This window comes from Megascapheus bottae, chromosome 17, assembly GCF_031878675.1.
Source record: "Megascapheus bottae isolate mThoBot1 chromosome 17, mThoBot2.hap1, whole genome shotgun sequence".
Lineage (NCBI taxonomy): Eukaryota > Metazoa > Chordata > Mammalia > Rodentia > Geomyidae > Megascapheus > Megascapheus bottae.
Genome location: NC_143525.1, coordinates 36,682,294 through 36,710,018, shown reverse-complemented (window position 1 = coordinate 36,710,018; position 27,725 = coordinate 36,682,294). Strand labels below are relative to the sequence as shown.

Genomic DNA, 27,725 nt, shown 5'->3' with positions numbered 1-27,725 from the left:
TGAGCAGAGAACATGCTTTATTGAGTAGATATTGAGAGCACATTCTACCACATGTGGGGAAGGGGTTAGCATCTGTAAAAGGCCTTCACCCCTTAAAAAACAAAAAAAACAAAAAAAAAAAAACCCAGTGAAGTTCTTTTGGATAATCTTAACAGTGACACTGAAACTGGAGGGGAGCCTCCATGGAACATGCTTAACACCAGCTCCCCTCAACCCACAGTGAATATAAGTAGTGTACAGAGATGACAAGAGAAAGGCACAAATGACCAGAGTTGGGATTGTGGTAAGGGCGCCACATGAAGACAGCAGTGCTGGAGACCACGTTGGGAAGGGTGACATGTTAGACATCAAAAGCTGCCCCAAGATAGCAGGTTATAACTGGCTAGGGAGAAATTAGAGGGAACATCTTTTCCTTGAACACCACCAAAAATAGGAGACCAGAGACTAGGAGGATGGTGGTACGCCCCAAAAAGAAAGTGGAGAAGGAGTTCTTGGAGGGGCAGAAGCACTTTAGCCTACAGGAAGGTGAGGTACTGTTGAAAAGATGAACAAACCTTGGCAGGGTGGCCATTCTGCCTTGCTGAGTCATGGGCTGAAACCACTTTCCACTTCTCCAGGACACTCTGGACAAAAATCAGTGCAACTTAGGAGGAAAAAGCAGGTATCTTATACCAGACCAGTACAGATGGGGGGAAAGGTTTCGTAGTTTTATTAACCAGTGAACATATAGTATATGAAAGAAAGAACTAGAAACTATTTTGGCACCTGCAAACATAAAAAGGTCCAGCAAATAAAGAGAGAAGATATTTTACTGCTAAACATGTCCCGGTGAAGCAAGAATTACCCACTCCCTTCCACCAAGACGTTGCCCACAGAATATAAATCAAAATGCAAAATCTCCACCTTTTATTTTTCTCTCCATCTCATTCGGATGAAGTAGGTGCTACTTTCAAGATCAATCCCTGGGAAACTTTTCAGAATTACTTGGCTCTGATCAGCTCGGTGGCGATAAAAAATAAGCCTTTCAATAAAAATAGTGGAAAAGAAGTTATAATAAGACAAAATCCAAGGTGAACGGACCCCTCTCATTACACACACGCACTCAGGAATGCTGCCTCACTTCCCCACCCTTCCACGGAATACCTGTGTATGGAATAACTGGAAGGGTCCCGTGGTGGTAACCACGTTTGGAGGTCTGGTCACCAGATGGGAAGAAGCTCGAGTACGAAGTTTAGAGGACACACTACACCTCATGGGGCTAAAGGACATGAGGAGGGAACCAGTGACTGGACAGGTACAGTACCATAACAGAACTCCTTGGGTCAGTGCTATGAGGGATCTGCACTCAAGTCTAATACAGATCTCTCCAGGCAACCTCACTGAGGCCGAAACAACAGTTCCTCAGAACCAGTGTCTGCAGTGTACACAAAGGGCGGAGCCAGGACAGTCCTGAGGGGGATGGCCTTCCCAAAGGATACTGTACTTGCCAATCACAAGAACAACAGAAATGACAGACAGATCCCTAGGGTATGGATTCCTACTGCTGGGGTTCACTGGCTCAGAATGATAGATCACTTTAAGTGCCTTTGGGAGGGGTCCACTTTAAGCAGCTTGGATCCATGGTTTTATTAGAGTTGGACCTTTTGGCCTCTTTGGCTATCCATTCATCAATCAGGTCCTAGAAAAAAAAACAAGAAAACAATTATGTGATCCACATGGAATTAACATGTCCTAACAGATTCCCAAATGAGTATTAGCTGAGAAGGAACCACCAAAGTTTTAATATATTAAGATATAAGGTGATATTAGTTTTTGATCTGCACTCTGTGTACCTAATTCATGTAGTTGCCCTTAGTGGGAACAAATAATCATTATTTACCCAAAGTAGGCAAATCAGATGAGATGAAACCTACTCAAACAATCCAAAACCACTACCACAAACTTGGGAGTTTGTGAGGATTACCCATTACAAAGACAGCCATTTCTCTAACCTAAGAAAATCAACAGAAGTGCTACACAACAGAAAGCTGCTTAACATGTGTCATCCGAATCTGAGACAGAGCTTACCAAAATTTCCTGATTAGGACAAAGTAGGAGATAAGCTCAATAACTTAAGGTCACAGAACTCTTACTGTTAGCTTAAGAAATGAGGCCAATGGAAGGTGTTTATATAGTCAAATCCCGCCAAGAAGAGAAATTACTTTGTGGGTGGTAAGGTAAGGTTCTGCTTCTAGGACACCTAACAAGCAGCTGATGAAAACCTCACCTGTCTCTTTAAAACTAGATGTTTTCCTTTCCAATATTTAAGCATCTGAAGGGCTTGCAGAGTGCTAACGATGTCCACAGGATTCACAGCTGTCTCCTGGCTAATTTCTGTAACAGAAGAGCTATTGAAAATTGGGCCAAAGTACAGACTGCTGCCCCTACCAGGGCCTCCTTTCACAGAGAAATCCAAAAGGACCAGAATTTTTGGTACCTAAGATATCACACCAAAAAGCTACTCTTGTAACTTTAGAAATCAAGGTCGAATATAGACTACATTAAATTCTTCCACCTTTCCAAAGGGAGATGTTTCTTCCTTTTTTTGGGGGGGGGGGGGAGGGACTGGGGGGTGGTCAGTCCTGGGGCTTGAACTCAGGGTCCGGGCACTGTCCCAGAGCTTTCTGCTCAAGGATAGTGCTCTACCACTTTGAGCCACAGCTCCACTTTCAGTTTTCTGGTGATGAGATAAGAATCTCACAGACTTTTCTGCTCAGGCTGGCTTTGAACTGTGATCCTCAGATCTCAGCCTCCCAAGCAGCTAGGCTTACAGGCATGAGCCAGTAGCACCCAGCAAGATGTGTCTTTCATGGAGGCTCCTGTGTGTCAAATATTTAAAAAAGATTTTATTTTTATCTTTTCCAAGAATCACAACTCCAGAAATGGCAAACCACCCCAGGAACCAACTTTTCTCAAACCCTCACCACCTGTAGTAAGGATGTCTTTACAGCAGTCTGTATTCAGTGGGCCCTCCTTCCTTATATTCAGAAAGAACACAAAATGGGCATAACATTTTAGGTGACAAAGAACAGGAGCTAAATGGAAAAGCCAAGACTTAGTGGGGTTAACCACGTTGATAGAAAACCAACCTTTGATAGAAATCTCTTTGCCTTGGAAATTATGCAGGTAACGGAGAAGCACTTCTTTCCAGTAACTGCGGTAGCTAATGAGCCCCAGGTCAGAGAGTGGGCGTTCTGGGGAACCAACCTTTTCTTCAACTTTAGAAAGCAAATAACCTGCCAGGGAACAAACATAGACTTTTTTCCACACTGAATCTCATCCTAATAGCAAAGAACTGTGTGCCCACATGGAAGGTTTAAGAAACCCGGCACAGTGGTTCAGGCCTTAATCCTAACTACGCAGGAGGTGGAGATCTGAGGATAGGGGTTCAAAGCCAGCCTGGGCACTAATGTCCGTGAGACTCATATCTCCAATTAACCACTAGAAAACAGGCTGTGGCTCAAGGGTCAGAGCAGCAGCCTTGAGCTGAAGAGCTCAGGGACAGCACCTAGGCCCAGAGTTCAAGTCCCACATCTGACAAGAAAAAAGTATCGAGTGCAATATCAATTTGGGGCCAGTCATTCAATGCACTGTTAAATATAACATGCTCCTTTTGGATAAAAAGAAAGACTGTATATAGACAGTTATGAAAAATCTCTGGAAATCTTCACTAGAAATTTCACAATGGTTCTCTGCAAGTATGTGCTTGGCAGGCATATAAACAGGTAGCTGGGGAACAGAAATAGAAAGCCATCTCATTGCATAACACAGCTTTGTTATTTGAGGCAGTTCTTGTCTTGTAGGTTCAGGTTGGCTCATAATCCTGACATTCGTGCTTCAGTTTCAGGTTCTAGAATTATAGGTGTGTACCACCATACCAGCTTAAGATTCCTTTATCTTTCCCCCTTGGTACTCAACGTTGAACTTGCTTTGTTTCTTTATTCATGTCTAGTATTCTATAGTTGAGCCATATCTCCAACCCTGTTTAGTGTTGGTTGATTAGAGATGAAGATCTTGCAGATATTTCTGCCCGAGTAACTAAGATTACAGAGACAGAAGCCATCAGCAGCTGGCTTACATTAGAGTGTTAGTTATAGTGGTTATGTTCCACTGTACTAGCAAATAGCTCTCAAGGAAGTATAGGATTAGGTCATCTATTGATGGACCATAGCTTCATTTTATGTGCTTTTTTGAAAACACCTTATTTAATTCATTCTATTGGTTCAGTGACATTGTATTCACAGAAAAAAAGTGCTATAACCTGTAGACAGTTCACATAACCTCTATGGGTTTAATCAGCCTTCTTTTTTTGTGTGTCACAAATAGTGCTTGTAGGGCTGAGAGTGTGGCTAGTGGTACAGCCCAAGGACAGTGCTCAGGCAAGGGAGGAGGAGGAAGAGGAGGAGGAACGTACTTGAGCATGGTCCCTTAGCTATTTTGCTCAAAGTTAGGAGTTCTACTTCTTGAGCCACACTTCCACTTCTGGCTTTTTGGTAGTTAATTAGAAATAGAGCTGGCTTCAAACTATGATCTTCAATCTCAGCCTCATAAGTAGCTAGATTATGGGTATGAACAACCAGTACCTTGTCCAGTCTTTCTTCTTCTTCTTTTTTGTTGGTTGTGGGACTTGAACTCTGGGCCTAGAAGTTGTCCCTGAGCTAATCTTTAGCTCAAGGCTACCACCCTACCCCTTGAGTCACAGTGCCACTTCTGGTTTTCTAGTGGTTAATTGGAGATAAGTCTCATGTTCTTTAGTGCCCAGGCTGGCTTTGAAAAAAAGAAGAAAAAAAAAGTACTTGAACTCAGAACCTGCAAACCTCAGATCTCAATCTCCTGAGTAGCTAGGATTACAGGTGTGAGCCCCTGGTGCCAGTCTCAGTCTTTCTTCTTGTACTCAGGAATTTTAGCACAATTTTTAGGGACTAATTTTGTGTTTGTCAGTCATGGATTTGAACTCAGGGCCTAAGGTTTTTTTTTTCTTCTTTTTTTTCCCTTGAGGCTAAGATTCTACCACTTGAGCCACAGCTCCACTTCTGGGTTTTTCTGAGTAGTTTATTAGAGGTAAGAGTCTCATGGACTTTCCTGACTGGAATGGTTTTGAGCTGCAATACTCAGACCTTATTTTCCTGAGTAGCCAAGGTTATAGGCATGAGCCACTGGCACCTCGCTATGGGACTATTTTAAACTACCAACAGAAATCACAAACACACAGAAAAACAGAGCATGGAAAGGATACCTGTTCACAGCATGAAACCTGCACCTGATTTGAAGACAGATGGAAATGCATATATCTAACGACTTAATCGTGCCTGATTAAGATTACTAAAGAAGTTTTATAAATCAACTTCACTGAGTACAATATACTACCCCAAACCTGCATCCGTTATATGAATACTTCTAAACAAACATATCTTCATGAAAGTAAATCTCACACATCAAAGGAATTGATTTTAAGCCTTAGGCATGTATGTGCTAAAAATAAACAAAATACTTCTCAAATCAAGACAATCTTAAAGTGCTTACTTTGTAACTGTCAGCATTGCATCAATTCAAGGTTCTGCATTCACTGAATATTTAATGTTCAATTCAGACCCCCAGGAGTTCAGGTTTTCCCTGCTTTTGTTCATTTAGTAATAATCACTACACTTCTACTACATGCCAGAACTTGTAGAGATCACAGGACAAAAAGATGAACAATATTCAAAAGGTCTCTGCCTTGTAGAGCTGATATGACTTAGTTTCACTTACTGAAATCAATGAGCATCTTGCCATAGCCCTGTCTCATGTATTGAGGCATGGTGAGGATACAGGATACATTGTAGTTGAGGAATGAATTCTTCTCCTAAAATCAAGGCAAAAAGATGAGGTCTTAGGGTTTGATGCCAAAGGTTTCAGGCCTCTCTCATATACAAAATAAGATGACTTACAAAATATTTGGCTAAGGTCCTAGGGAATGGCTAAGTTCACAGCTTTTACATCTACAGTTTATGATGGGCCAAAGCCATTAATCCGAGGGCTTCTCCAGCTCTGAGACCTCTGGTCTCATTTCAAGGAGCCACTTCTGGGATCTTTATAGGCACAGGATACATCAAGATCAAGGCCAAGACTGCTGAGTACATTTATGGGGATTCCCTCTTCCCTCTCTCCTTTTTTTTTCGGGGGGAGGGCAGTCCTATGGATTGAACTCGGGGCCTAGGTGCTGCCTCTCAGCTACTTTTTGCTCAAGGCTAGCACTCTACCACTTGAGCCACAGCTCTATTCCAGCTTTTTTTGTGATTAACTAGAGATAAGTCTCACGGACTTTCTTGCCTGGGCTGTTTTGAACCTCTATCCTTAGATCTCAGACTCTTGAGTGGCTGGGATTTATAGGCAGGAGCCACCAGTGGCTCTCTTTAGAAGTACGGTTTCAGAAGAAGATTAGTTGCTGCCTAATGAAAAGGAACAAAACACAAGCGCTCATTTTGAAAGGGGATCAGAATAAAATTAAACCACATATTTGGTGATTCCTTAAGATATCTCCAAAATAGGCCAAGTTATAGACAGATGGACTGGAAAGGGTGAGGTGGACATGTGGACTGCTAATGCACACAGGGTTTCTTTTAGAAATTATGAAAACAGTGACAACTGCCCAGGGTTCACATAGCACTGAAAATATATATTACAAACTAGTAAATTATATTTAAGTGAGCTGGCTTTGAACTGCAGTCCTTCAAGTCTAGTCTTCTGAGTAGCTAGGATTACAGTACGAACCACTAGTACCTGGCTAACTGGAAGCTTTCAATAAAGAACTGAGCATTTTCATTAAACCATCCATAGTATCGACCTCCACACTCAAGTTCAGGTAAGGACTATTATTGTCTAAGGCATTAGGGATTTGAGCCCTCGGTTATCAATACCCATTTCCCTGCTCTGGCCATTAGTTTCTTAATCTCCAGATCCTGCCAACCTTGGAAAAATATCCGATCAGGTGACAGCCAGTACTGTCTGCTTCCGTCATAACATAGAACAAGAAGGGTTCCACATCATAATATAATGTCTTATGGTCCAGAAAAAGCTTGGCCAACAAGCACAGGTTTTGGCAGTAGATCTGGAAGGAGAGAAAAAGTTTATGTGAGGGCTGTTAACTTCTAAACTCAACACTTATTTTAAAATAATAATCATACCACTATCATGCATGAGACACTTTTTCCATTACCAACACACACAATAAATATTTCTATCCCTTATAAGATATAATTGAAAACTATACATTCTCCTTCAGAAGCTGTGAATATAAATCACAATTTCTTTTAAGTCATGATATTTTACCTTATTTTTCTTGCCATCCACTTCAAACACAGAGATTGAGCCTTTCCGATAGATCTCATCACCAGGTGGGTGTTTCCACACACACTTGGCCTGTAAGAGAATGGAATTCACATCAAGAAATCAACGACTCACTATAAAAACTGCTCCTTAATAGGAAAAGAAATTATAGGTCAAATGAGCAGATGAGTTGCACACTTCATTCAGCAAAAACAAAGGCTTCTAAAATCACTTCAGCATACTTAAAGGCATTTTATAGTTGTTAAGAACAAGTTTTCTGGACTATACTTCAGCCCAGGAGATTAAGATAATCTACAACATAAAAGCCAGATAATACCTTTGCTTATTATAAAATGCCTCCTGCCAACAGGAAATTCCTAAGCAGCTTATTCCTAACAGCTCAGTGTTACCAAGTTCTTCACACTCACCTTCACCGGTAGCTACGGATCGTTACGTTTTGTTTTGTTTTGGGTTTTTTTGCAGATTATAAAGTCTAAGTCACAGTGATAAAAACCATGAACTTTACATATGTTCCTGTACTTTATAGAAGAAGGCCAGAGAGCCTGGCTGAGCAGCAGAAAGCTGGAGGGCACATGGCCACAAGAGGGCATAAGGTACTTAAAAGGCCAATATTTTGGTTTGTGGTGCTAGGTAGGGATGGAACCTACAGCCTTATGCAGCTATAGCTACACAAGTGCTCGCTCTATCACTTAAGTACTAGTTCTGTCAACGGGTTTTTTGTTGTTGTTGTTTTGTTTTAGTTGTTGTGGTTGTTGGCCTGGGTGCTGTCCCCGTAAGCTTCTTTGTGTTGAAGGTTAATGTTCTACCACTTGAGCCATAACCCCACTTCCAGCTTTTTGGTAATTTATTGGAAATAAAAATCTCACAGACTTTGCTGCCCTGACTGGTTTTGAACCACAATCCTCAAATCTTAGCAGCTAGCAGCGCTCATCCCTCCCAGTCCCCCCACTTCCCAAGTAGGCAATCTTAGCAAGCAAGCAAGCAAGCAAGCAAGCAAGCAAGGACAGTGATAAGAGTGCTTGCCTAGCATGCACGAAGACCAGGGTTCCATTCCTCAGTATCACATACACAGAAAAAGCCAGAAATGCTTCTGTGGCTCTAGCCTTGAGAAAGCCCAAGGACAAGGCTCAGACTTAGTCCAAGCCCCGGGACTGGCAAAAAAAAAAACAAAAAAACAAAACAAAAAAAACCCAGCCTTGATTTTTAGCAAAGGCTGGTCTGGAACTCACTATGTATCCAGGTCTGATATTTAAGTGATTTTCCTGCCCTCAGACTACAATTACATGTATGTGCCTTGAAAGGTTTTCTGTTTGTTTTGTGGGTCATGGGGCTTGAACTCGGCCTGGGTGCAGTCCCTATCTTTGAGTCAAACCCCACTTAGCGTTTTCTAGAGGTTAAGTGGAGATAAAGAGTCCTGGGACCAGGAGTTTGGCCTAGTGGTAAAGTGCTTGCCTAGCCTGGGTTAGATTCCTTGGTACCACATACCCACATACGTAGAAAAAACTGGAAGTGGTGCTGTGGCTGAAGTGGTAGAATGCTAGCCTTGAAGAAAGCTTAAGGACAGTGCTCAGGCCCTGAGTTCAAACCCCACGAGGAAAACACAAAAACAAAACAAAAAAAAGAGTCTCAGCTTCTTTTGTGCCCGGGCTGGCTTTGAACCTTGATCCTCAGATCACAGCCTCCTGAATAGCTAGGATTACAGGCCTGAGTCATTGTACCCAGCCCTGAAAAGTTTTAAATACAATAAAAATATGGCTTTAAAGTATATGGCCTAAGCCAGGTGCCAGCGGCTCAACTCTAGAATCCTAGCTAATGAGGAGGAGGCTCAGATCTGAAGATTATGGTTCAAAGCCAGCATGGACAGATAAGTCCAGGTGAGGGTCTTTATCTCCATTAACCATTCAAAAATAGGAATGGTACTGTGGCTCAAAGTTATAGAGTACAAGCTCCACAACTGGCCAAAAAAAAAAAAAAAGTATGTGGCCTTGTGCTGAGTGGCTCACACTTACAATGTAAGGAGACTGAGATCTGAGGATATGGTTCAAGATCAGTCTGAGCAAGAAAACCCCTGTGATGCTTATAAGTGAGCAACAAAAAGCCAGAAGCAGAGTTGTGGATCAAGTGGTAATGTACAAGCCTTGGGCAAAAATGCTCAGGGACAATGCCTAATCCCTGAGTTCAAGCCCCAATATTGGCACAAGCAAACAAGAAAAAATAATCTGTACATGGGGCCGGGAGTTTGGCCTAGTGGTTAAAGTGCTTGCCTAGCATGCATGAAGACCCGGGTTCGATTCCTTGGTACCACATACATAGAAAAAAGCCGGAAGTGGTGCTGAGGCTCAAGTGGTAGAGCTCTAGCCTTGAGAAAGTCCAAGGACAGTGCTCAGGCCCTGAACTCAAGCCCAGGACTGGCAAAAAAAAAAAAAAATAATAATAATCTATACATGGAGCAATTTAAATAGGCTTATTTTAATTTTTTCAGAACTCAAGAATCATGTTCTAGGGTCTGGGAATGTGGCTCAGTGGTTGAGTTTACTCAACATATGCAAAGTCCTAGGTTTTATTCCTAACTTCAAGAGAAGGAAAAAATATTGGGTTCCAATTTTGTCACATGTAAATCCAAGTATTTATTAACTAGAATTACTTAAAAGGCCAACCTATAGTTTGTTCCTATTTGCCCCCTTTTTGTATGCTAGTACTTTCTTTCCAACAATAACCAAACTAATCCAAGAACATTTCAGTGATTGTATCTGAAGCAATGGGAATAGGTATGGACATTTCCCGATCCCCCCACCCCAGTCCTGAGGCTTGAACTCAGGGCCTGTGCACTCTCCTTGAACACTTTTTGCTCAAGTCTAGCACTCTGCCACTTGAGCCACAGCCCCACTTCCAGCTTTTTCTGTGTATGCAGTTCCAGGAAATCGAACCTAGGGCTTCATGCATGCTAGGTGAGCATACCACCACTAGGCCATGCTCCTACCCCTGACATTTGATTTGTATAGTTATGCATTTATTTATTTATTTTTACTGGTCCTGGGGCTCCAACTAAGGGCTTGGATACTATGCCTGGGCCCCTTTGTGCTCAAGGCTAGTACTTGACCACCTGAGCCACAGCACCACTTCTAACTTTTTTTTTTTTTTTTTGAGTAGTTTATTGGAGGTAAGAGTCTCACAGGGACTTTTCTGTTGGGGTGGCTCCAAACTGTGATCCTCAGATCTCAGTCTCCTGAGTAGCTAGGATTACAGGTATAAGCCACCAGTGCCCAGCTTGATTTTTTATACTTATATAAGACCATAAAATATTCAGTATGCTTATTTATTTCATCCAGACTGTTCATTTTCTTTATTTCTTGTCTTTTTAGGTTTTATTGGTTGATGTCATTAATAAGAAAGAAGTAAATGGCAAGTAGTTAACATTATCATATTACAATTGTAATACCAGTCTTACTTATGTCCCTAGTTAACAATCTGTCATTTCCAAGCTGCCACCACCATTACTCACTTATCCCAAGTTCCCACTAATCCTTGCTGCCACCTGCACCCTGTAATTCTATCCCCATCCTAGGCAAGTACTTAAGTCAAAGTAGCAGTAGTAAGTTACAAACCTATTAGTACCCAACTAGAAGAAATGGTTACTGAAACCCCAGTAAGTCTGTGTTGTAGCTGCTTAGCACAGGGAAACCCTGGAATATAAAGATAGGAAGAGCCCAACTCTGGTGGTTCAGACATATAATGCCATCTCTAACAGGAGGCTAAGATTTGAGGTCATAGCTCAAAGTCAGCCAAGACAATAAAGTATTTCCAATTAACCACCAAAACTCAAAAGTAGAGCTGTGGCTCAAGTGCCAGCTTGAATAAAAAAGCTAAAGAACAATGTCCAGGCCCCGAGTTCAACCCCCTAGTACTGGTGTGCACAGGGATGCTTGTACACCCCCCAGCTACTAAGATGCACAAAGAAAGATAAATTAGAGCCAGGAGCGTAGCCTAGTGGTAGAATGCTCGCCTAGCATGCACGAAGCTCTGGGTTCAACTCCTGGGTATGACATACTCAGAAAAAGCCAGAAGAGGTGCTGTGGCTCAACTGTAACATCCCAATCTCAGTCAAGGCAGTAGTATACAACACAACTTACCATGTGCCGGCGGAGGATTGTTTGGCTCTTCATGTATTTTAAGCAGAATTCACACATGTAGAGACGTCCCAATCGTGCATATTCTTCAGGATAGGGAGAATGGTACCAAGTATCAAGCTCATAGCGGCCAAAAGCAATTGTTTTAATCATGTTGCTTCCCTCGGTGATCTGGCCTTGCAGCCTTAACTTCTCCTGTTGCCAATGAAGAATCAAAGTCAAAAAGAGCCAAGCATGGCTAGTCATGTCTGTAATCCTAGTTACTCCTTGAGGCTGAAAATGAGACATCAGGCACTCTTCTAGAAAACTTACTAGCTACACACATTCTAGGTCCCATTAGAGTCATTTTTACCCACCAAAGTACAATTAAATTATATGAAGGTAATCTGCCACAAATACAAACTCCTCACTCTCACAAAACACTTTTTTTTTGGTGGGTTATGGGACTTGAACTCTGGGCCTGGGTATTGTCCTTGAGCTCTTCAGCTGAAGTCCAGGGCCCTACCCCTGGAGCCACAGCGTCACTTCCCGTTTTCTAGTGGTTAACTGGAGATAAGAGTCTTACAGACTTTAGTGCCTAGGCTGGCTTTGAATTGCAATCCTTAGATCTCAGCCACTGGAGTAGTATGGATTACAGGTGTGACCCACTGCACCAGGCTTCTTCTTCTTTTTTTTTTTTTTTGCCAGTCCTGGGCTTGAGCTCAGGGCCTGAGCACTGTCCTTGGACTTTCTCAAGGCTAGAGCTCTACCACTTGAGCCTCAGCACCACTTCCGGCTTTTTTCTATGTATGTGGTACCAAGGAATCGAACCCAGGTCTTCATGCATGCTAGGCAAGCACTTTAACCACTAGGCCAAACTCCCAGCCCCACCAGGCTTCTTCTTATAAAATATTCTAAAACTAAATAGACATGATTATTAGAACTGTTTCACCCATTTGCAAAAGCTATAAAGCCTGTGAATTCCTCACATGCTTTATTTCTTTTCAAAAAATTTACTTATATTAATTGTAGTTTTCAGTTCATGCTTTTTGATAAAATTTATCCCCCATTACTTTCTCATCTCCACATACCCCTTTATTTTTACAGCTTTTAATGGGGCACATCATGCCATTTTTATAAATATACATACATACATACATACTCTACCATCAACTCCCCTCCTTTTTTTCCCCCTTTCAGGAACTTCCCTCAATAGTCCCTACTTATTGTCTTTCTGAACTTGGCTTATCATAAACTCAACATGATATTCTCTTGTTTTATCTTTTTCTCTCCCCTTTCAAATAGCAAGTGACCTTTAAAAGTAATTTTGGTTATAACTGAAGCTACCAGGAGGCTGAGATCTGAGGATCTCAGTTCAAAGACAGGCACCGGGAGGGCACTGTGGCTTGAAGTGTTAGAGTATTAAATTAAACTAGAGCAAAAAGAATGCAGGGACACTGCCCAGGCCAAGTTCAAACCTCTTGACTGCCGCTGAAAAAAAAGGGGGGGGTATTTAATTCTTTCTTTTTTGGGGGGCCAGGAAATGGAAATGTGGCTTTGTTTGTGGTTGTGGTGTGTTTTTTTTCTTCCTTCACTGTTGTCCTTTGTGGGGGGAATGGGCTACCCACACAGGAATGGAAGAAGGGTAAACAAATGAACTGTGCAATTTATGGGCAGGGAGGGCGCAAAGTGAAGGGGTGACATAGTCCAATAACACTACACTCATTACCTGACTTATGGAATTACAAATCCTTTGTTGTACAATTCAATAATGCCTAGGGCATCAAACCTAAGTGGGAGCTAATTAAAAAACCTTAATTCTGAAACAGCAGCCAAGAGCAGTGGCAAAGCTAGCACCAGTGGACCTTGGCACTGGAGAGTTGAGGCAAAAGAATTGGCAGAGCCCAAGAGTTTGAGACCAGCTCCTATCTAATAAGTAAACAAATAAATTCAATGAAATATGTAAAAGAAGCCTTTCCATTATTCTCATCAGTTAATTCATGTTCCTAGAGTAACTGTATTTAGGAAGCTCTACATAAGGGGAGGTACTCTAACCATTCAGAAGTTTTCAGAATTACAAATTTCTGGAGACAAAGGAGCCCTTACTGTTTTTAAGGAGCCTTACACTTACAAAATCAAGCCCAACTGGAAGTTCCAGTTCAGAGTAAAAGGCAGTGAATATGGTAAGGAGTAGGGGATGGGATGGGGATTATTCATTTTAAGTATGTGTGGGCCCTCTCATTGGACAGCTGGGGAAGGGGAGAGATTCAAGCAGCAGGGTACATTTAATTCCCATCACAATGATTGCTAATAATTTTTCTTGGCAGTTTTAAGTGCCTTTTACAAGGGTCCTCCAATACTTGGAGATTTTAGTACTTACCAAATCCTCTGAAGCCCGGGCTTGTGCTCTTCGGAAAAGATCCAAGTCATACTCGCTTGTCAGGTTTTCCAACAGAGGCTCCCGAGTGTTCCCATAAGTCTGTCTGTGTTCCTAGGAAAATAACCAGAGCATGATACTCTCGGCTCCTAAACGTAGCCCACAGCCTTTCAAAGGATGCCAACGACAATTAGAAGCTATTTATGTAGTGCCTACACGCAAGGTGCCAGGGATAGAGTACAGGTAGACTATTTGTAGGTTACTGCCAAAGTCCTACTTAATCTGTAGAGATGGTCTGAAAGGTCCAGGAGATAGTGCCTTCTATCACTAAAGTCTATGATCAGGACTCTAGGCCTCTTATTAGTTCAAGAGAAAACATGCAGGACAATAAGAAACAAAGGACATCACACCCCGACACACCAAAATCCTCTAGTCCTGAGATTTGGAGGATACTACCTGACTTAAAAGCAAGACAAAAAGAAATAAAAACCAGATTCTCCAAGCCTTAGTATTTTGAGATGCTAAACTGAATGAAACCTGCAGGTAGGGAGAGAGAGGCAGCTGGACTAAGCAATCTTTTCCAAATTCCTTCACCATATAGTAGTACCACCTACCAACTGTGTAAAGTTCCCATTTTAAAACTTGAGCCTAAATAATGCAGGCTAGATCCTACATTAAACAAGACAAAAAACAAAAGTCACCAAGAATTAAGAGTATAATGATAGTCCAACTTAGATAACATTCAAGCCTTACCATGATACAAATATCCGTCCCAGGAAAGAAACTGAAAGAGACTCTTCTTTTAAATCTGAATTCTAGTCCTTCCCTGCAGCACTAGACTCCACCTCCCCCAGAAATGAGACAAAAGTACTTCACTGTAGGAGTAGGCTCACCTCAGGAATAACATTCTAGATTTTAAGCATATATTAGCATTTGAAGAACTATTCATTTGCATCTTTGTTACTATTATCATTTCTTCCAGGCTAATCTGGTTCTAGCCAGTTTGTACTCAGTTCCGTAAGACTTAGGTTTGAAGGACTTTCTATAAATTTTTCCAAGACTTCTTTCCACTCCCAACAACCCAGTTTGGGGGACTATAGTAAACTTAACGCCAGTGGAGTCTCTGATATTTACCTGAAGGTCTCTTGTAGAAAACAGCAATTGGCTAATCTGCAAGGCAAAAGCTTAAAAAGCAAAAGGGAAGCAAAGGAGCTAAGTTCATGCTATTTAAGAACTAAACTTTTCCTCACCATACATTTCTCTTTCTGTTCTTTGCTTAGTCCAGAATTTCTTTTCTTCCTGAGTTCAGCTACCTTTTCCTTATAGCGCAGCTGCCTCTCTGTTGGTGCCTAAAAGAAAAAACTGAGACATCAGCTGGAAAACTCATTATAAGAGTTAAACTTCAAAACTACCCCTGGGGCCAGGAGTTTGGCCTAGTGGTAGAGTGCTTGCCTAGCATGCATGAAGACCCGGGTTCGATTCCTTGGTACCACATACATAGAAAAAAGCTGGAAGTGGTGCTGAGGCTCAAGTGGTAGAGTTCTAGCCTTGAGAAAGTCCAAGGACAGTGCTCAGGCCCTGATCCCAAGCCCAAGACTGGCAAAAAAAAAAAACTACCCCCCCCCCAAATTAACATTTTTACAGGAAGAATGAACAAAAATTTAGCCACCTGTGAATAATGTATAAATTTTATAATTCAAAATTAATTTCCTCACACTCAAAACTATATTTACCATTTACTGCTCTTTAAATATAGGTTCAGGAATAAGCTCCCCCCCCGCCTTTTTTTTAATGATAGTGAGGTTTGAACTCAGAAATTTGTGCTTGCTAGGCAAGTGCTCTCCAGTCCTTTTGGCTGTGGTTATTTTACAAGATCTTGCTTTTTGCCTGGGCCATGCCTGGATCCTGATCTTTCTATATTTCTATAGCTGGGACACTTTAGCTGGCTAGCAAACCATTATGCCCAGCTTTTCCTGTTTGAAATAGGTTGTTTAAAAGTCTGGTACTGGGGCTTGAAATCAGGGCCTGGGCACAGTCCCTTAGCTTTCTCACTGAAGGATAGTGCATTACCACTTGAGGATTACTCTACTTCTGGTTCCCCTCCCCCCACTTCTGATTAACTGGAGATAGGAGTCCCTCAACTCTGAACCACAATCCTCAGGTCTCCAAATCTTGAGTAACTAGGATCATAGGCATAAGCTAACACAGTGACAGGTGAGATGGGGATCTTGAGAACTTTTTGTATGGCCTGGGCTATAACCATGATCATCTTTCCAGTAGCACTTGGCTCTACATGCACATGACTGTAAACTTAACATTAATATGAACTAAGACTGCAAGTGAAGCTGGGTGCCAGTGGCTCACATCTGTAATCCTAGCTACTCAAGGGGTTGAGATCTGATGGCAGCTGGAAGCCAGCCAGACAGGAAAGTCCATTAGACTCTTATTCCACCAGAAGTGGAGACAGCTCAAGTGGTAGAGTACTAGCCTTAAGCACAAAAGCTTAGGGACGGTGCCCAGGTCCTTAGTTCAGGACTGGCACAAAAAAACTCCAAAGGTGTGGGGCCAGGAGTGTCATCTAGTGGTAGCATGCTTGCCTAATATGCACAGAGCCTTGGGTTCAATTCCCTGGTGCCACATACACAGAAAGAGTGGCAGAGTGCTAGCCTTGAGCAAAGTGTCCAAGGACAGTGCCTAGGCCCTGAGTTCAAGCCCCAGGGCTGGCCAAAAAAAAAAAAAAAAAGAGAGAGAGAAACAAAAACCAAAAAACAAAGGTGCAATGTAAGTTTATTTCTATTCCAAAGCAATAGGAATAAGGTGAAGATCACAGCAATTCAATAAGCATTTATTGAATACTCCTCACACCCACCCCTATCAGTCCTAGTGCTTGAATTCAGGGCCTGGGCATTGTCCTTGGGCTTTTGTTGTTGTTCAAGGCTAGTGCTCCATCATTTGAGCCACAGCACCACTTCTGGCTTTTTCTATGTATGTGGTACCAAGGAATCCAACCCAGGGATTTGTGTGTGCTAGGCAAATACTCTAGCATTGGGCCATACTCCTGGCCTTGAATACTGCTGTTTTTTTGTTTTTGTGGTTTGTTTTTTGCCAGTCCTGGGGCTTGAACTCAGGGTTTGGGCACTATCCTTGGGCTTTCTCAAGGCTGATGCTCTACCACTTAAGCAACAGAGCCACTTCTGTTTTTTTTCTGTGTATGTAGTACCAAAAAAATCGAACCCAGGGCTTCATGCATACTAGGCAAGCACTCCACAACTATAACACACTCCCAGACTTGAATAGTGTTTTTGAAGTAATGATTACTGATCTGATGGTAATATAAAATGGATAAAGTAGAGCTGAATAAGAGCCTAACGTATATAATGCAAAAGACTGGCTACTACTTAGGGTCTTTTTTACTGCTAAGCAATGTGATAGACATTATACATGGTTCAGCTGACTACTCTGTATTAGTCACTCCTTTATATTAACAAGGAAATAAAGTTTAGGGAGATTAAATGGCCTGCCCAGGACAAAACAGTGCAAGAAAGAATCACAGTATTCAGATCCAGATCAATTTGTCTTCCAAGCAAAACTTCCTACCATGCTCCCAATTATCTGTTTATAACCTAATTGCAAAAAGAGACACCTAGATAAGAAACTATGAAAAATATGTGATAAAAGCTGACATTTTTTGAGCATTAGAATGGAACACACTAGAGGAAGCGATTCCCTAATGGCAGGTGAAGATTTGGAAAGAATTCTTATAACAGCTAAGAAGTGCACAAGGCCTTAAAAGGATAAATATAATCTCTTTTTCTTGGTCAGGTATAGAATTTCAGGCAGGAAAACAGCCAAGAGTAATGACCAAAGCCATTCATAAAGGAACAAGGAATCAGTGCAACCTAAATGTTCAGAGGATTAGATAAGGATACTTCCTGGAAATCACAGGAAAAAAGAAGAAAAGCAAACTAGTTGACGAATGTCAGATATGAAGGAAATGTCACTGCTGACCTTAGAAATATGCCACCTAAGTGAAGGTGGTTTGAAAGCAAACTATAATGGTGTTAAAAACCAACAGGGAAAAATGAGAAAATAAAACAGCTAATATAATCTTTCAAATAAGCAGCATCTTCTATTACCATAACTATTGTAAGTAGTTTTATTCTACCAGTTATAAGGTCAAATATTTGTCTATAGAAATTTACTACTTGAAGCCAGTTATTTAGCCAAATCACAAGCATCAAGAGGCACAGATATGCCTACTGAGAAGTCATGGGCAAAGGAGATCAAAGATGGGGATCTCAAACTGAATGGCCAGAGCTTTCACAAGGCCCATACCTGGTGCCTGGTTGCATGCCTGTTGTTGTCATCTTGCCTGTGGGACAGCATCCTCTCTTCTATCTGCTTATCCCGGCTCTGTGCTCTCACCTGCAACCATCAACAATGTCAATAAATCCACCTGTTTCTAAGACTATGTTTACTTAAAGTATAAGAACTCATGATAAGCCTTTGAGTTAATGCTGTACTTTGAAAGTAAAAGTACACTTGTTATCACAATCTCTATAAGAGATAAAGCAAGCCTCACATCATCCTTTCTCAGCCACTAAATGAGAATCAGAGAAGTGAAATGATCATAGCTACATGGTGGGAAAGCTTTACCACAAGTCTAACTGAATATGGATTCCTATCATTGCTTTGGCTAAAAAACTGATAAAAAATAAAAACCCAAAAAACAAAAACAAACAACAAAAAAAACCAAACATACAAAAACAAAAACACCTGAAGAAGTCTGAGAAGAAAATGAAGAAATAAAAGAAAACATTAGGAAGTCTTGGTGGAGCCAGGCACAGTGGTAGATACCTGTAGTCTTAGCTAGTAAACACGTTGAGACAGGAGGATTGCTTGGGCAACATAGTGAGACCAGATAGATATAGACAGATATAGACAGATGACAGGGTAAGGAAGAAAAGGGGGGAAAAAAAAAAGGAGAGGAAAGGGGAAAGAGAAAAAGGAAACCTGGGTTCAAGTTTAAAGGAAAACTGAACTCTACAGTTACACAATCTCAAATCACATCATTTAATAGTTTCAGTTTCATCATCTGGGAATTAAGACCTCAAATTCCACTACCTATTCAGCTTCATCAGTAAAACTAAACCAAAGTCAAAACAGAACTAGCATTGCCGACATATATCTGCTTTACCCAAATCTTCCTGATAAAAGACAGCTACACACCATCTTAAGTTGGCCAGGTAAAAAAACTGGGTATCATCCTTGATTCTTCTCTTCCTCATATCTCACATTGAATCCATCTACAAGTCTAGCTTGCTACCTTCCAAAAACATATCTGTTCTTAGAATCTACATTGACAACCATGAGAGTCCAGAATCCATCTACTGCCAGAAATTCTTGAGCAGCCTTCCAAAAGCTCTATCCTCTTTCCTATCTTTGTTAGACGTTCATTCTCTACATGCAAGTGAGGTATCATTTCAACAAAATGTTCATGAAATTACATCATGCCTCTGCTCAGGCAATGCTTCTTATTGCCATGAGAGTGCCATCATAGTCCTTGTGTTAAACACTTCAGGCCTTCCTAACCTGAGCCCTGCTCTCTCATTTCCCATTATGCTCCAGCCACACACCCTTCAATTCTTGAAATCCAGTGACTTTTTCTCCAAAGCCATTTCTTTTAGATCCTTATAGGACTGTCTCTTTGCCACAATCCTGATCCCAGATCAAATGCCAACTTATCAGGAACAATCTTCTTTGATCTCCTTTATCAAAAGCAGTACATTAGAAACTGCCATGCCATAAACAGTCACTATCTTCAGCCTTTTTGTCCCTTATATTACTACATAAAATTCTTATGACAGGGCCCAGAGTTTGACTTAGTGGTAGAATGCTTGCCTAGCACGGACAAAGACCAGGGCTCAATTCCTTGGTACAACATACATAGAAAAAAGCTAGAAGTGGTGCTGTGGCACAAATGGTAGAGCGCTAGCCTTGAGAAGGTCCAAGGACAGTGCTCAGGCTTTCAGTTCAAGCCCCGGGACTGGCAAAAAAAAAAAAAAAAATCAAAAAAATCTTATTAACATATTTATAGACATGTGTTGCCTCCCCTACACTGTGTAAGCATCTTTTTTGCAGTCTTTCCTGATTTTGGTGGTACTGGGGTTTGAACTCAGGGGCTTGCACATGCCACAAAGGCACAGTATATTTTCACCATATCTTCTGTCCTTTTTGGCTTTGGTTACACTTGAGATAAGTTCTTGTATTTTTCCTCAGGCTGACTTGAACCATGATCATCCAACTTATGTTTACCTCATAGCAAGAATGACAAGTGCAAACCACCAGCCTTTTCTGGTACAATGGAGTCCCATTAATTTTTGGCTCAGGCTAGCCTCAAACTTTAATCCTCCTGATCTCAACCTCCACATCACTGAAAGTACAGGTGTACGCCACGTACCTGACATGCCACTAATAAGTTACCAAGTCCTTAAATATTTGTAGCAGTAGCTAGCACTACAGCCACAGAAGTTCAAGACAGAACAGAAATGGCAACACTGCTGACTATATAGGTCTACTGGAAACTCAAGAGCTTTTGTTAGGCCAGGGATCTAGCCTCGCGCTGGAAGCCTAGTATGTATGAGGTCCTGAGTTTGCGACAACATAAAACAACATTATACAATTTATAAATGTAAGGAATCAATCTAATTTTTCCACTTGAGATTTTAAATGTGAGACAGATGTTTTAGAAATTCTATTGACTTTTAAGGATACTGTCAAGTAGAAAAATGAAGTAAGTTTCATTCACCTTTTGAAAGAGAGGACCAAAGAAGAAAAGCACAGTACAGAAATGTCTTTTTTTTTTTTTTGCCCCCAGAGTTTTCTTCCCTAGTTTGAAAGTTTTTTTTTTTTTTTTGTTTTTGTTTTTTAGCCAGTCCTGGGGCTTGAACTCAGGGTCTGGGCACTGTCCTTGGACACTTTTTGCTTAAGGCTAGCACTCTGCCACTTGAGCCACAGCACCCCTTCCAGCTTTTCCTGTGTATGTGGTTCCGGGGAATGCTAGGCAAGCATGCTACCATTAAGCCACATTCTGGGCTCCTTGAAAGCTTTTTTAAGAATTTGGTCATGGAGGCCAGAAGTTTAGCCTAGTGGTAGAGCGCTTACCTAGCACGCACAAAGACCTAAGTTCAATTCCTTGCTACCACATACACAGAAAAAGCTGGAAGTGGTGCTGTGGCTCAAGTGGTAGAGCTCTCTGGCCTTGAGAAAAGTCAAAGGACAGTACTCAGGCCCTGAGTTCAAGCCCCATAACTAGCAAAAAAAAAAAAAAAATTTGGTCATGGAGCTGGGCGAGGTGACTCAGGCCTGTAATCCTAACGACTTAGGAGGCTGAGATCTTGAGATCTGAGGATCTTGATTCAAAACTAACCCAGGGCACTATTAATCACCAGAAAACCAGAAGTGGTGCTGTGGCTCAAGTGGTAACCTTGAGCTGAAGAGCTCAGGGACAGTGCCCAGGCCCAGAGATGAAGCTCCACAACCAAGGACAACAACAAAAAATCGGTCATAGAGCCAGGTGCTGGTGGCTCACACCTGTAATCCTAACATCTCAGGAGACCCAGATCGTAGGATCACAGTTTGAAGTGAGCTCAGGGAGAACAGTCCCTGTGAAACTCTTACCTCCAATTAACCACTCAAAAACCAAAGGTGACGATGTGACGCAAAATGATTGAACGCTAGCCTTGAGCAAAAGAGCTAAGGGTTTTTTTTTTTGCCCAGGCTGGCTTCAAATGGCAATCCTCAGATCTCAGCCTCCTGAGTAGCTAGGATTAGAGGCATGACCACTGGTGCCTGGCTTTAGATAGAAATTTTTCATGCTCGGGGCCGGGAGTTTGGCCTAGTGGTAGAGTGTTTGCCTAGCATGCACGAAGACTTAGGTTTGATTCCTCGGTACCACATACATAGAAAAAAGCTGGAAGTGGTGCTGAGGCTCAAGTGGTAGAGCTCCAGCCTTGAGAAAGTCCAAGGACAGTGCTCAGGCCCTGAGCTCAAGCCCAGGACTGGCAAAAAAAAAAAAAAAAAAAAAAGAAAAGAAATTTTTCATGCTCTAAAATAAACTGCTTAAAATGTATAGTTTTACAAACCAACCATTTTTAGTTATAACTTAGGAAGCTTTTGATGTAAAGCCAAACAGACTGTTTTATTTAATGACAAGTAGTAGAAGAGGACACCAGTTACTGTCAGAAAAGGAAGTATCTAATGTTTCACCAGCTTCTGAATCACATGCTGGCAGCATTGTTCTAGCTCTCACCTGACCAAAGATAACAGGAAGATCCTACACAAAAGATGTCTTGATTAAAAAAAGAGTTGGACTGGGCCCCAGTGGCTTAGGCCTATAATTCTAGCTACTCATGAGGCCAAGATTACAGGATCATTAGCCTTAAGCAGAAGAGCTTAAATCCTTGAATGCAATCCCCATAAGCAAAAACAACAACAACAAAACATCTGGAAGGTGGGTGCCAGTGGCTCATGCCTTTAATTCTTGCTACTCAGAAGGTTGATATTTGAGGATCATGGTTTGAAGCCAGCTCAGATTCCCTGTTCATGAGGCTCTTATCTCCCATTAATTACAGAAAAAGCTAGAAGTAGTCTGGAGCAAGCTGAGTGCCTCACACTAAGCAAAAAGGAGCTCAGGGACAGAACCCAGGCCCAGAGATCAAGCCCCAGGATCAGCAAAAACAAAACAAAACAAAAAGATCTGGAATCAGGCCATAGTTTGGCCTAGTGGTAGAGTGCTTGCCTAGCAAGCATGAAGACCCAGGTTCGATTCCTCAGTACCACATACATAGAAAAAAGCCAGAAGTGGTGCTGTGGCTCAAGTGGTAGAGCTCTAGCCTTGAGAAAACTCAAGGACAGTGCTCAGGCCCTGAGCCTTCAAGGACCAGGACTGGCAAAAAAAAAAAAAAAAAAAAAAAAAGATCTGGAATGAAGAAAACTATGGATAGGGTCTCTAATCTTACAAAACATATATAATAATTAGAAATAAACTAGTCTTTATAAAGATTATATAAAACTTTCACACTTTGTGATCTACTTGTAAGTAACAGAATAAGTACTTGAAAACTAATGTTAGCTAGAAATCTAATTTTCTAAATGAAATTTGCTCAGACAAGCAAAATCTGTGGTCCAGGGCTTGTTAGCAAATTAAAACAAAAAATGAACAAATAGTAATACTTTGTTTAATCAAAATATTTCATTTAGATAACTTGTCAAAATACTACCTGAGCATTCTACTAGGCTAATATTTTCAGTTGTTGCTTACTGTCAAATTCCTTAGGTTCTACTTTGTAATGCTACCTCAAAGTCCCAAAGGTTATTTAGAAGGTGTATTTCTCAATAATTTAAAAGAATTAGCCAAGAGTAGATGTCATTTAGAGTAACCAAAAGGAAAAACATTTTGCAGAAATGGACAAAGAAGGAGAGAATTGTGAAAAGATTTAAAAAGCAAACGATGGACATCGATGGCTCACTCCTCTAATCTTAGCTACTCATGAGGCTGAGACCCGATAACTGTATTTAAAGCCAGCCCCAGCAGGAAAAGTCCATCAGAGTCGTGTCTCTAATTATCTACCAGCAAACAAGCAAGCAGCTAGAAATGGAGCTAGTACTATCTTTGAAGAAAAAAAACCTCAAACCCCTCCTGGGCCTTGAACCCAGGGCCTGAGCACTGTTCTTGGGCTTTCTCAAGGCTAGAGCTCTACCACTTGATCCTCAGCACCATTTCTGGCTTTTTTCTATGTATGTGGTACCGAGGATTGAACCCGGGTCTTCGTGCAGGCTAGGCAAGCACTCTACCACTAGGCTAAACTCTCGACCCAACTTCACAGATTTTTAAGATCTTAATGCACAATGCTGATATCACAAATTTATCCAAATTATGTCTCAAAAGCAGAGGCATGTTCTTAGCAGTTTTTGAAGTCAATTGTCAGTAGAAGATCACACTAGTGGTAAAAGTTCCAAATATTGTATAATCTCCTGTTTTTTTTCTTCCATTACTTACTGTAATTCTTCATCACTGCAGTATCCAATGTTTAGCCAAGTGTTGAGCAAGCAGCAAGCCCTCAATAAGCAGATGCTGAATAGATAAAAATACAATTACCTTGCACTCATCAGCTGAGAGGTTATGATAGAGTGGGCATCCTGAGATGGAGAAATGTCTCTCGTGTTTTCCTGTAAGATGTCCTGTTAAAGGAGGGAAAACTTAATCTCTAGGAAGAAGATGGACACTTGGAAAACCCAGATTTTTCTCTATAACAAACTTATTTCCTTGTTGTATCATTTGTATCAAATACATTCACCAAATTAGTGGCTTAATTCAACTATAATTTCTTCTGCAGGACAGATCTGACAATCTTTATAAATACTTGCATATATTCAATACAAGTTTTTGTTATTTAGGTTCTGATATAAATATCTGTCAAATCTCAAAAACAAGTACCATGAAGTCATACATCTACTGAACAAAATTTCAAGAACCCTTTCTTTCTGTGGAATTCCACTCTATTTTAATAAAATACTATGCATAAATTAAATGAAAAATAAAGAAAATGGCATTTATTTATTTATTTGCCATTCCTGGGGCTTGAATTCAGGGCCTGGGCACTGTCCTTGGACATGTCTTGCTCAAGGCTAGCACTCTGCCACTTGAGTCACAGCACCACTTCCGGCTTTTTCTGTCGGTGTGGTAGCAAGGAATCGAACTTGGGGCTTCAGACATGCTAGGCGAGCACTCCACCACTAGTACCACTTGAAACACACCTCCAGTTCCAGCTTTTTGCTGATTTATTAGATATGAGATATGAGTCTCTCATGGGGCTGGGAATGTAGTTTAGTGGTAGAGTACTCACCTAGCATCCATCAAGTCCTGGGTTCGATTCCTTAACACCACATAAACAGAAAAGGGTGGAAATGGATCAAGTTGGTAGAGCTCTGTCTTTGAGCACAGAGAGTCTCAAGGGCAGAGCTCAGGCCCTGAGTTCAAGCCCCAGATGGGGGGAGAGGGAGGGGAAAGAGAGAAGGAGAAGGAGAGGGGATGAGGAGGAGAGAGATGGAGAGGTAGGGAAAGAGAGGGAAAGAGAGGGAGAGAGAGGGAGAGGGAGACAGATGGAGAGAGAGGGGAAGAGAGGGGGAAAGATAGGGAGGAGAGGGGAACAGAGAGTAGGAGGCATTCTACTGATGCTTCCTATGTAGCTGAGTTGATAGAGATGCAACAACACCAAGCTCATTAACTAGATAAGGGTTTTGCAAACTTTTGCCCTAGCCAGCCTTGAACTGAGATCCTCCCAATTTCCATGTCTGAAATAACTGGCCTAATCATACTTTTCCTTCCTTCTTTCCTTTTCTTTTCTTCTTTTTTTTGTTTTGGTCAGTCATAGGGCTTGAACTCTAGGCCGGGGCACTGCCCCTGAGCTCTTTGGCTCAAGGCTAGTGCGCTGCCAATGGAGCCACAATGCCACTTCCATTTTTGTAGTGCTTATCTGGAGATGAGTCTCACAGACTTTCTCATCAGGGTCCTGACCCTCAGATCTCAGCCCCCTGACTAGCTAGGATTACAGGTGTGAGCCACTGCCGCCCAGCTCATACTCATTTTTTGAAAGATGACTAGTTTGGTTTAAAGATTTAAGTTTTTAAATACTTCAACTATGAAATAGAGACAAAAACTTACTAGGAGAAAACATTAGAACACAGAAGCTTGTTTTATCTAAAGAAGTATCATCTCTTTTTCTTTTCTATCTGAAGAAAAAAAAAAAAACAAAAAACAGGCCTCATACATGGTAGGGCCTAACACACAGCTACATTCCTAGTCCATTCCTCTGTTCATATACAGTTTTTGAAAAACATACAAGATGTTGCACGTTATTTTACATCATTTTAACCAAGAAGTTATATACCAACCATGGACTAACAGGGCTGACAATATTAATCATGTAAGGATACACTAGGATAAGGTACAAGGCTACAAAACAAAAAAAAAATCTTCATCTTTTTTTTATGAAGGAAAACAACAACAACAAAAAAACCAACTACTTCTTTTTTGTGTGCCACTACTGAGGAGACTTGAACTCAGGATGTTGTACTCTTCCTTGGCTTTTTCTGCTTAAGGTTAGCTACCACTTGAGCCACACCTCTACTTCTGGCTTTTTGCTGGTCAGCTGAAGACAAGAGTCTCATAGATTTGTCTGCCTGGACTGGTTTTGAACCACATCCTCAGATCTGAATGTTCTGAGCAGCTAGGATTACAGGCATGAGCTATTACCTGCTGGTGAAAAAAGCACTTAATCTTTGTAAAGGAAACACTGAAATTAAATATATATAATGTAATTTATAGAGCAAAATTTAAAGGACAAAAATTATCTTTATGCCGGGTGTGGTGGCTCATACTTGCAGTCCTATCTACTCAGCAGGCTGAGATCTGAGGATCGAGGTTTAAAGCGAGCCTCTTGTCTAAGTCTGAGACTCATCTCCAGGTAATCACCAGAAAACTGGAAATGGCGCTGTGGCTCACCAGGTAAGGCAGTAACCTTGAGCGGAAGAGCTCAGGGACAGCACCCAGGCCAAGAGTTCAAGCCCCACAACCACCAAAAAACAAAAACAGAAACAACAAAAAAACCCAACCCATCCTTACGATATTCAGGCAGTCAGGTCTCTAAAACTGTATTATTAAAAATACAATTCGTAGACATGGTGCTGTGGCTCAAGTGGTAGAACACTAGCCTTAAGCTGAAGAACTCAGGGACCCCACCCAAGCCCAGAGGTTCAAGCCCCATAACCAACAACAACAACAATAACAAAATATAATTCTTGAGGCAACAAGTGTGACCTACTGGTAGAGTAACTGCCTAGCACACATGAAGGCCTGGATTTGATTCCTTGGTACCATACACACAGAAAAAACCAGAAGTGATATTATGTCCCAAGGGTAGAGTGCTACCTTTGAGAAAGCTCAAAGACAGTGCCCAGGCCCCAAGTCCAAGCCCCAGGACTGGCAAAAAAAAAAAAAACAATGCTAGCCAAATACAGTACTATATAGCAATGTTTCCATCAACAATAGACCACTTTCACATATGAAAGGTTGGTTAATATAACATGGTAGCAAGGTGTACTGCTGGGGTTTATGTGGTGACGCTGATATAAACAAACCTACTGTTCAACTAGTCATAGAAAATCATAGTACACATAATTATGTCTAATATGCAATACTTAATAGTAACCACTATATTACACACACGTATTTACTACACTATACCTTTCATTATTATATTTTAGTGCATTCTTTTAATTTATTAAAAAGAACCTCAAAGCTAGGAGCAGTGGCTCACACCTGTAATCCTAGCTACTCAGGAGGCTCAGATCTGACGAGTACAGTTCAAAGCCAGTCCGGGCTTAACTTCAATTAACCACTAGAAAACCAGAAGTGGTGCTGTGGCTCCAGGGGTAGGGAAGTAGCCTTCAGCTGAAGGGCTCAGGGACAGCACCCAGGCCCAGAGTTCAAGCCCCATGATCAACAACAACAACAACAACAAAAAAAAAAAAAAAAAAAAAAAAAGAAAGAAAGAAAGCCAGAAGTGTAGCTGTGACTCACATGGTAGAATACTAGCCTTGAGTGAAAAAACTTAGGGAAAGTGCCCAGACCCTTAGTTCAAGACCCTGGACAGGCACAAAGCCTCCCACTCCTCCAAAAAATAGAAGTTTAAAATAGTATACTGGGCAGGGAGTTTGGCCTGGTGGTAGCTTGCTTGCCTAGCATGCACGAAGACCCAGGTTTGATTCCTTGGTACCACATACACAGAAAAATGCCAGAAGTGGTGCTAAGGCTC

The 27,725-nt window shown here is 41.4% G+C and overlaps 1 protein-coding gene across 5 annotated transcripts in view; it reads right to left on the bottom strand.

Annotated features, from left to right (window-relative positions):
- Kat7 (lysine acetyltransferase 7) overlaps positions 1 to 27,725 on the bottom strand; it is a 36,809-nt gene continuing 9,084 nt past the window's right edge. For 3 of the 5 annotated variants that reach the window (XM_090350961.1, XM_090350963.1, XM_090350960.1), the window contains 11 exons: positions 24,008 to 24,090; positions 18,184 to 18,273; positions 15,099 to 15,197; positions 13,852 to 13,962; positions 11,496 to 11,687; positions 7,348 to 7,437; positions 6,986 to 7,126; positions 5,788 to 5,881; positions 3,129 to 3,275; positions 2,267 to 2,373; positions 1 to 1,678 (listed from right to left, as the gene is read on the bottom strand). In XM_090350961.1, coding sequence (XP_090207087.1) covers positions 1,577 to 1,678; positions 2,267 to 2,373; positions 3,129 to 3,275; positions 5,788 to 5,881; positions 6,986 to 7,126; positions 7,348 to 7,437; positions 11,496 to 11,687; positions 13,852 to 13,962; positions 15,099 to 15,197; positions 18,184 to 18,273; positions 24,008 to 24,090 — 1,256 coding nt within the window. In that variant the 3' untranslated portion in view covers positions 1 to 1,576. The remainder of the gene's footprint in view (positions 1,679 to 2,266; positions 2,374 to 3,128; positions 3,276 to 5,787; positions 5,882 to 6,985; positions 7,127 to 7,347; positions 7,438 to 11,495; positions 11,688 to 13,851; positions 13,963 to 15,098; positions 15,198 to 18,183; positions 18,274 to 24,007; positions 24,091 to 27,725) is intronic. The other 2 variants (XM_090350965.1, XM_090350964.1) reach the window with 1 other exon arrangement.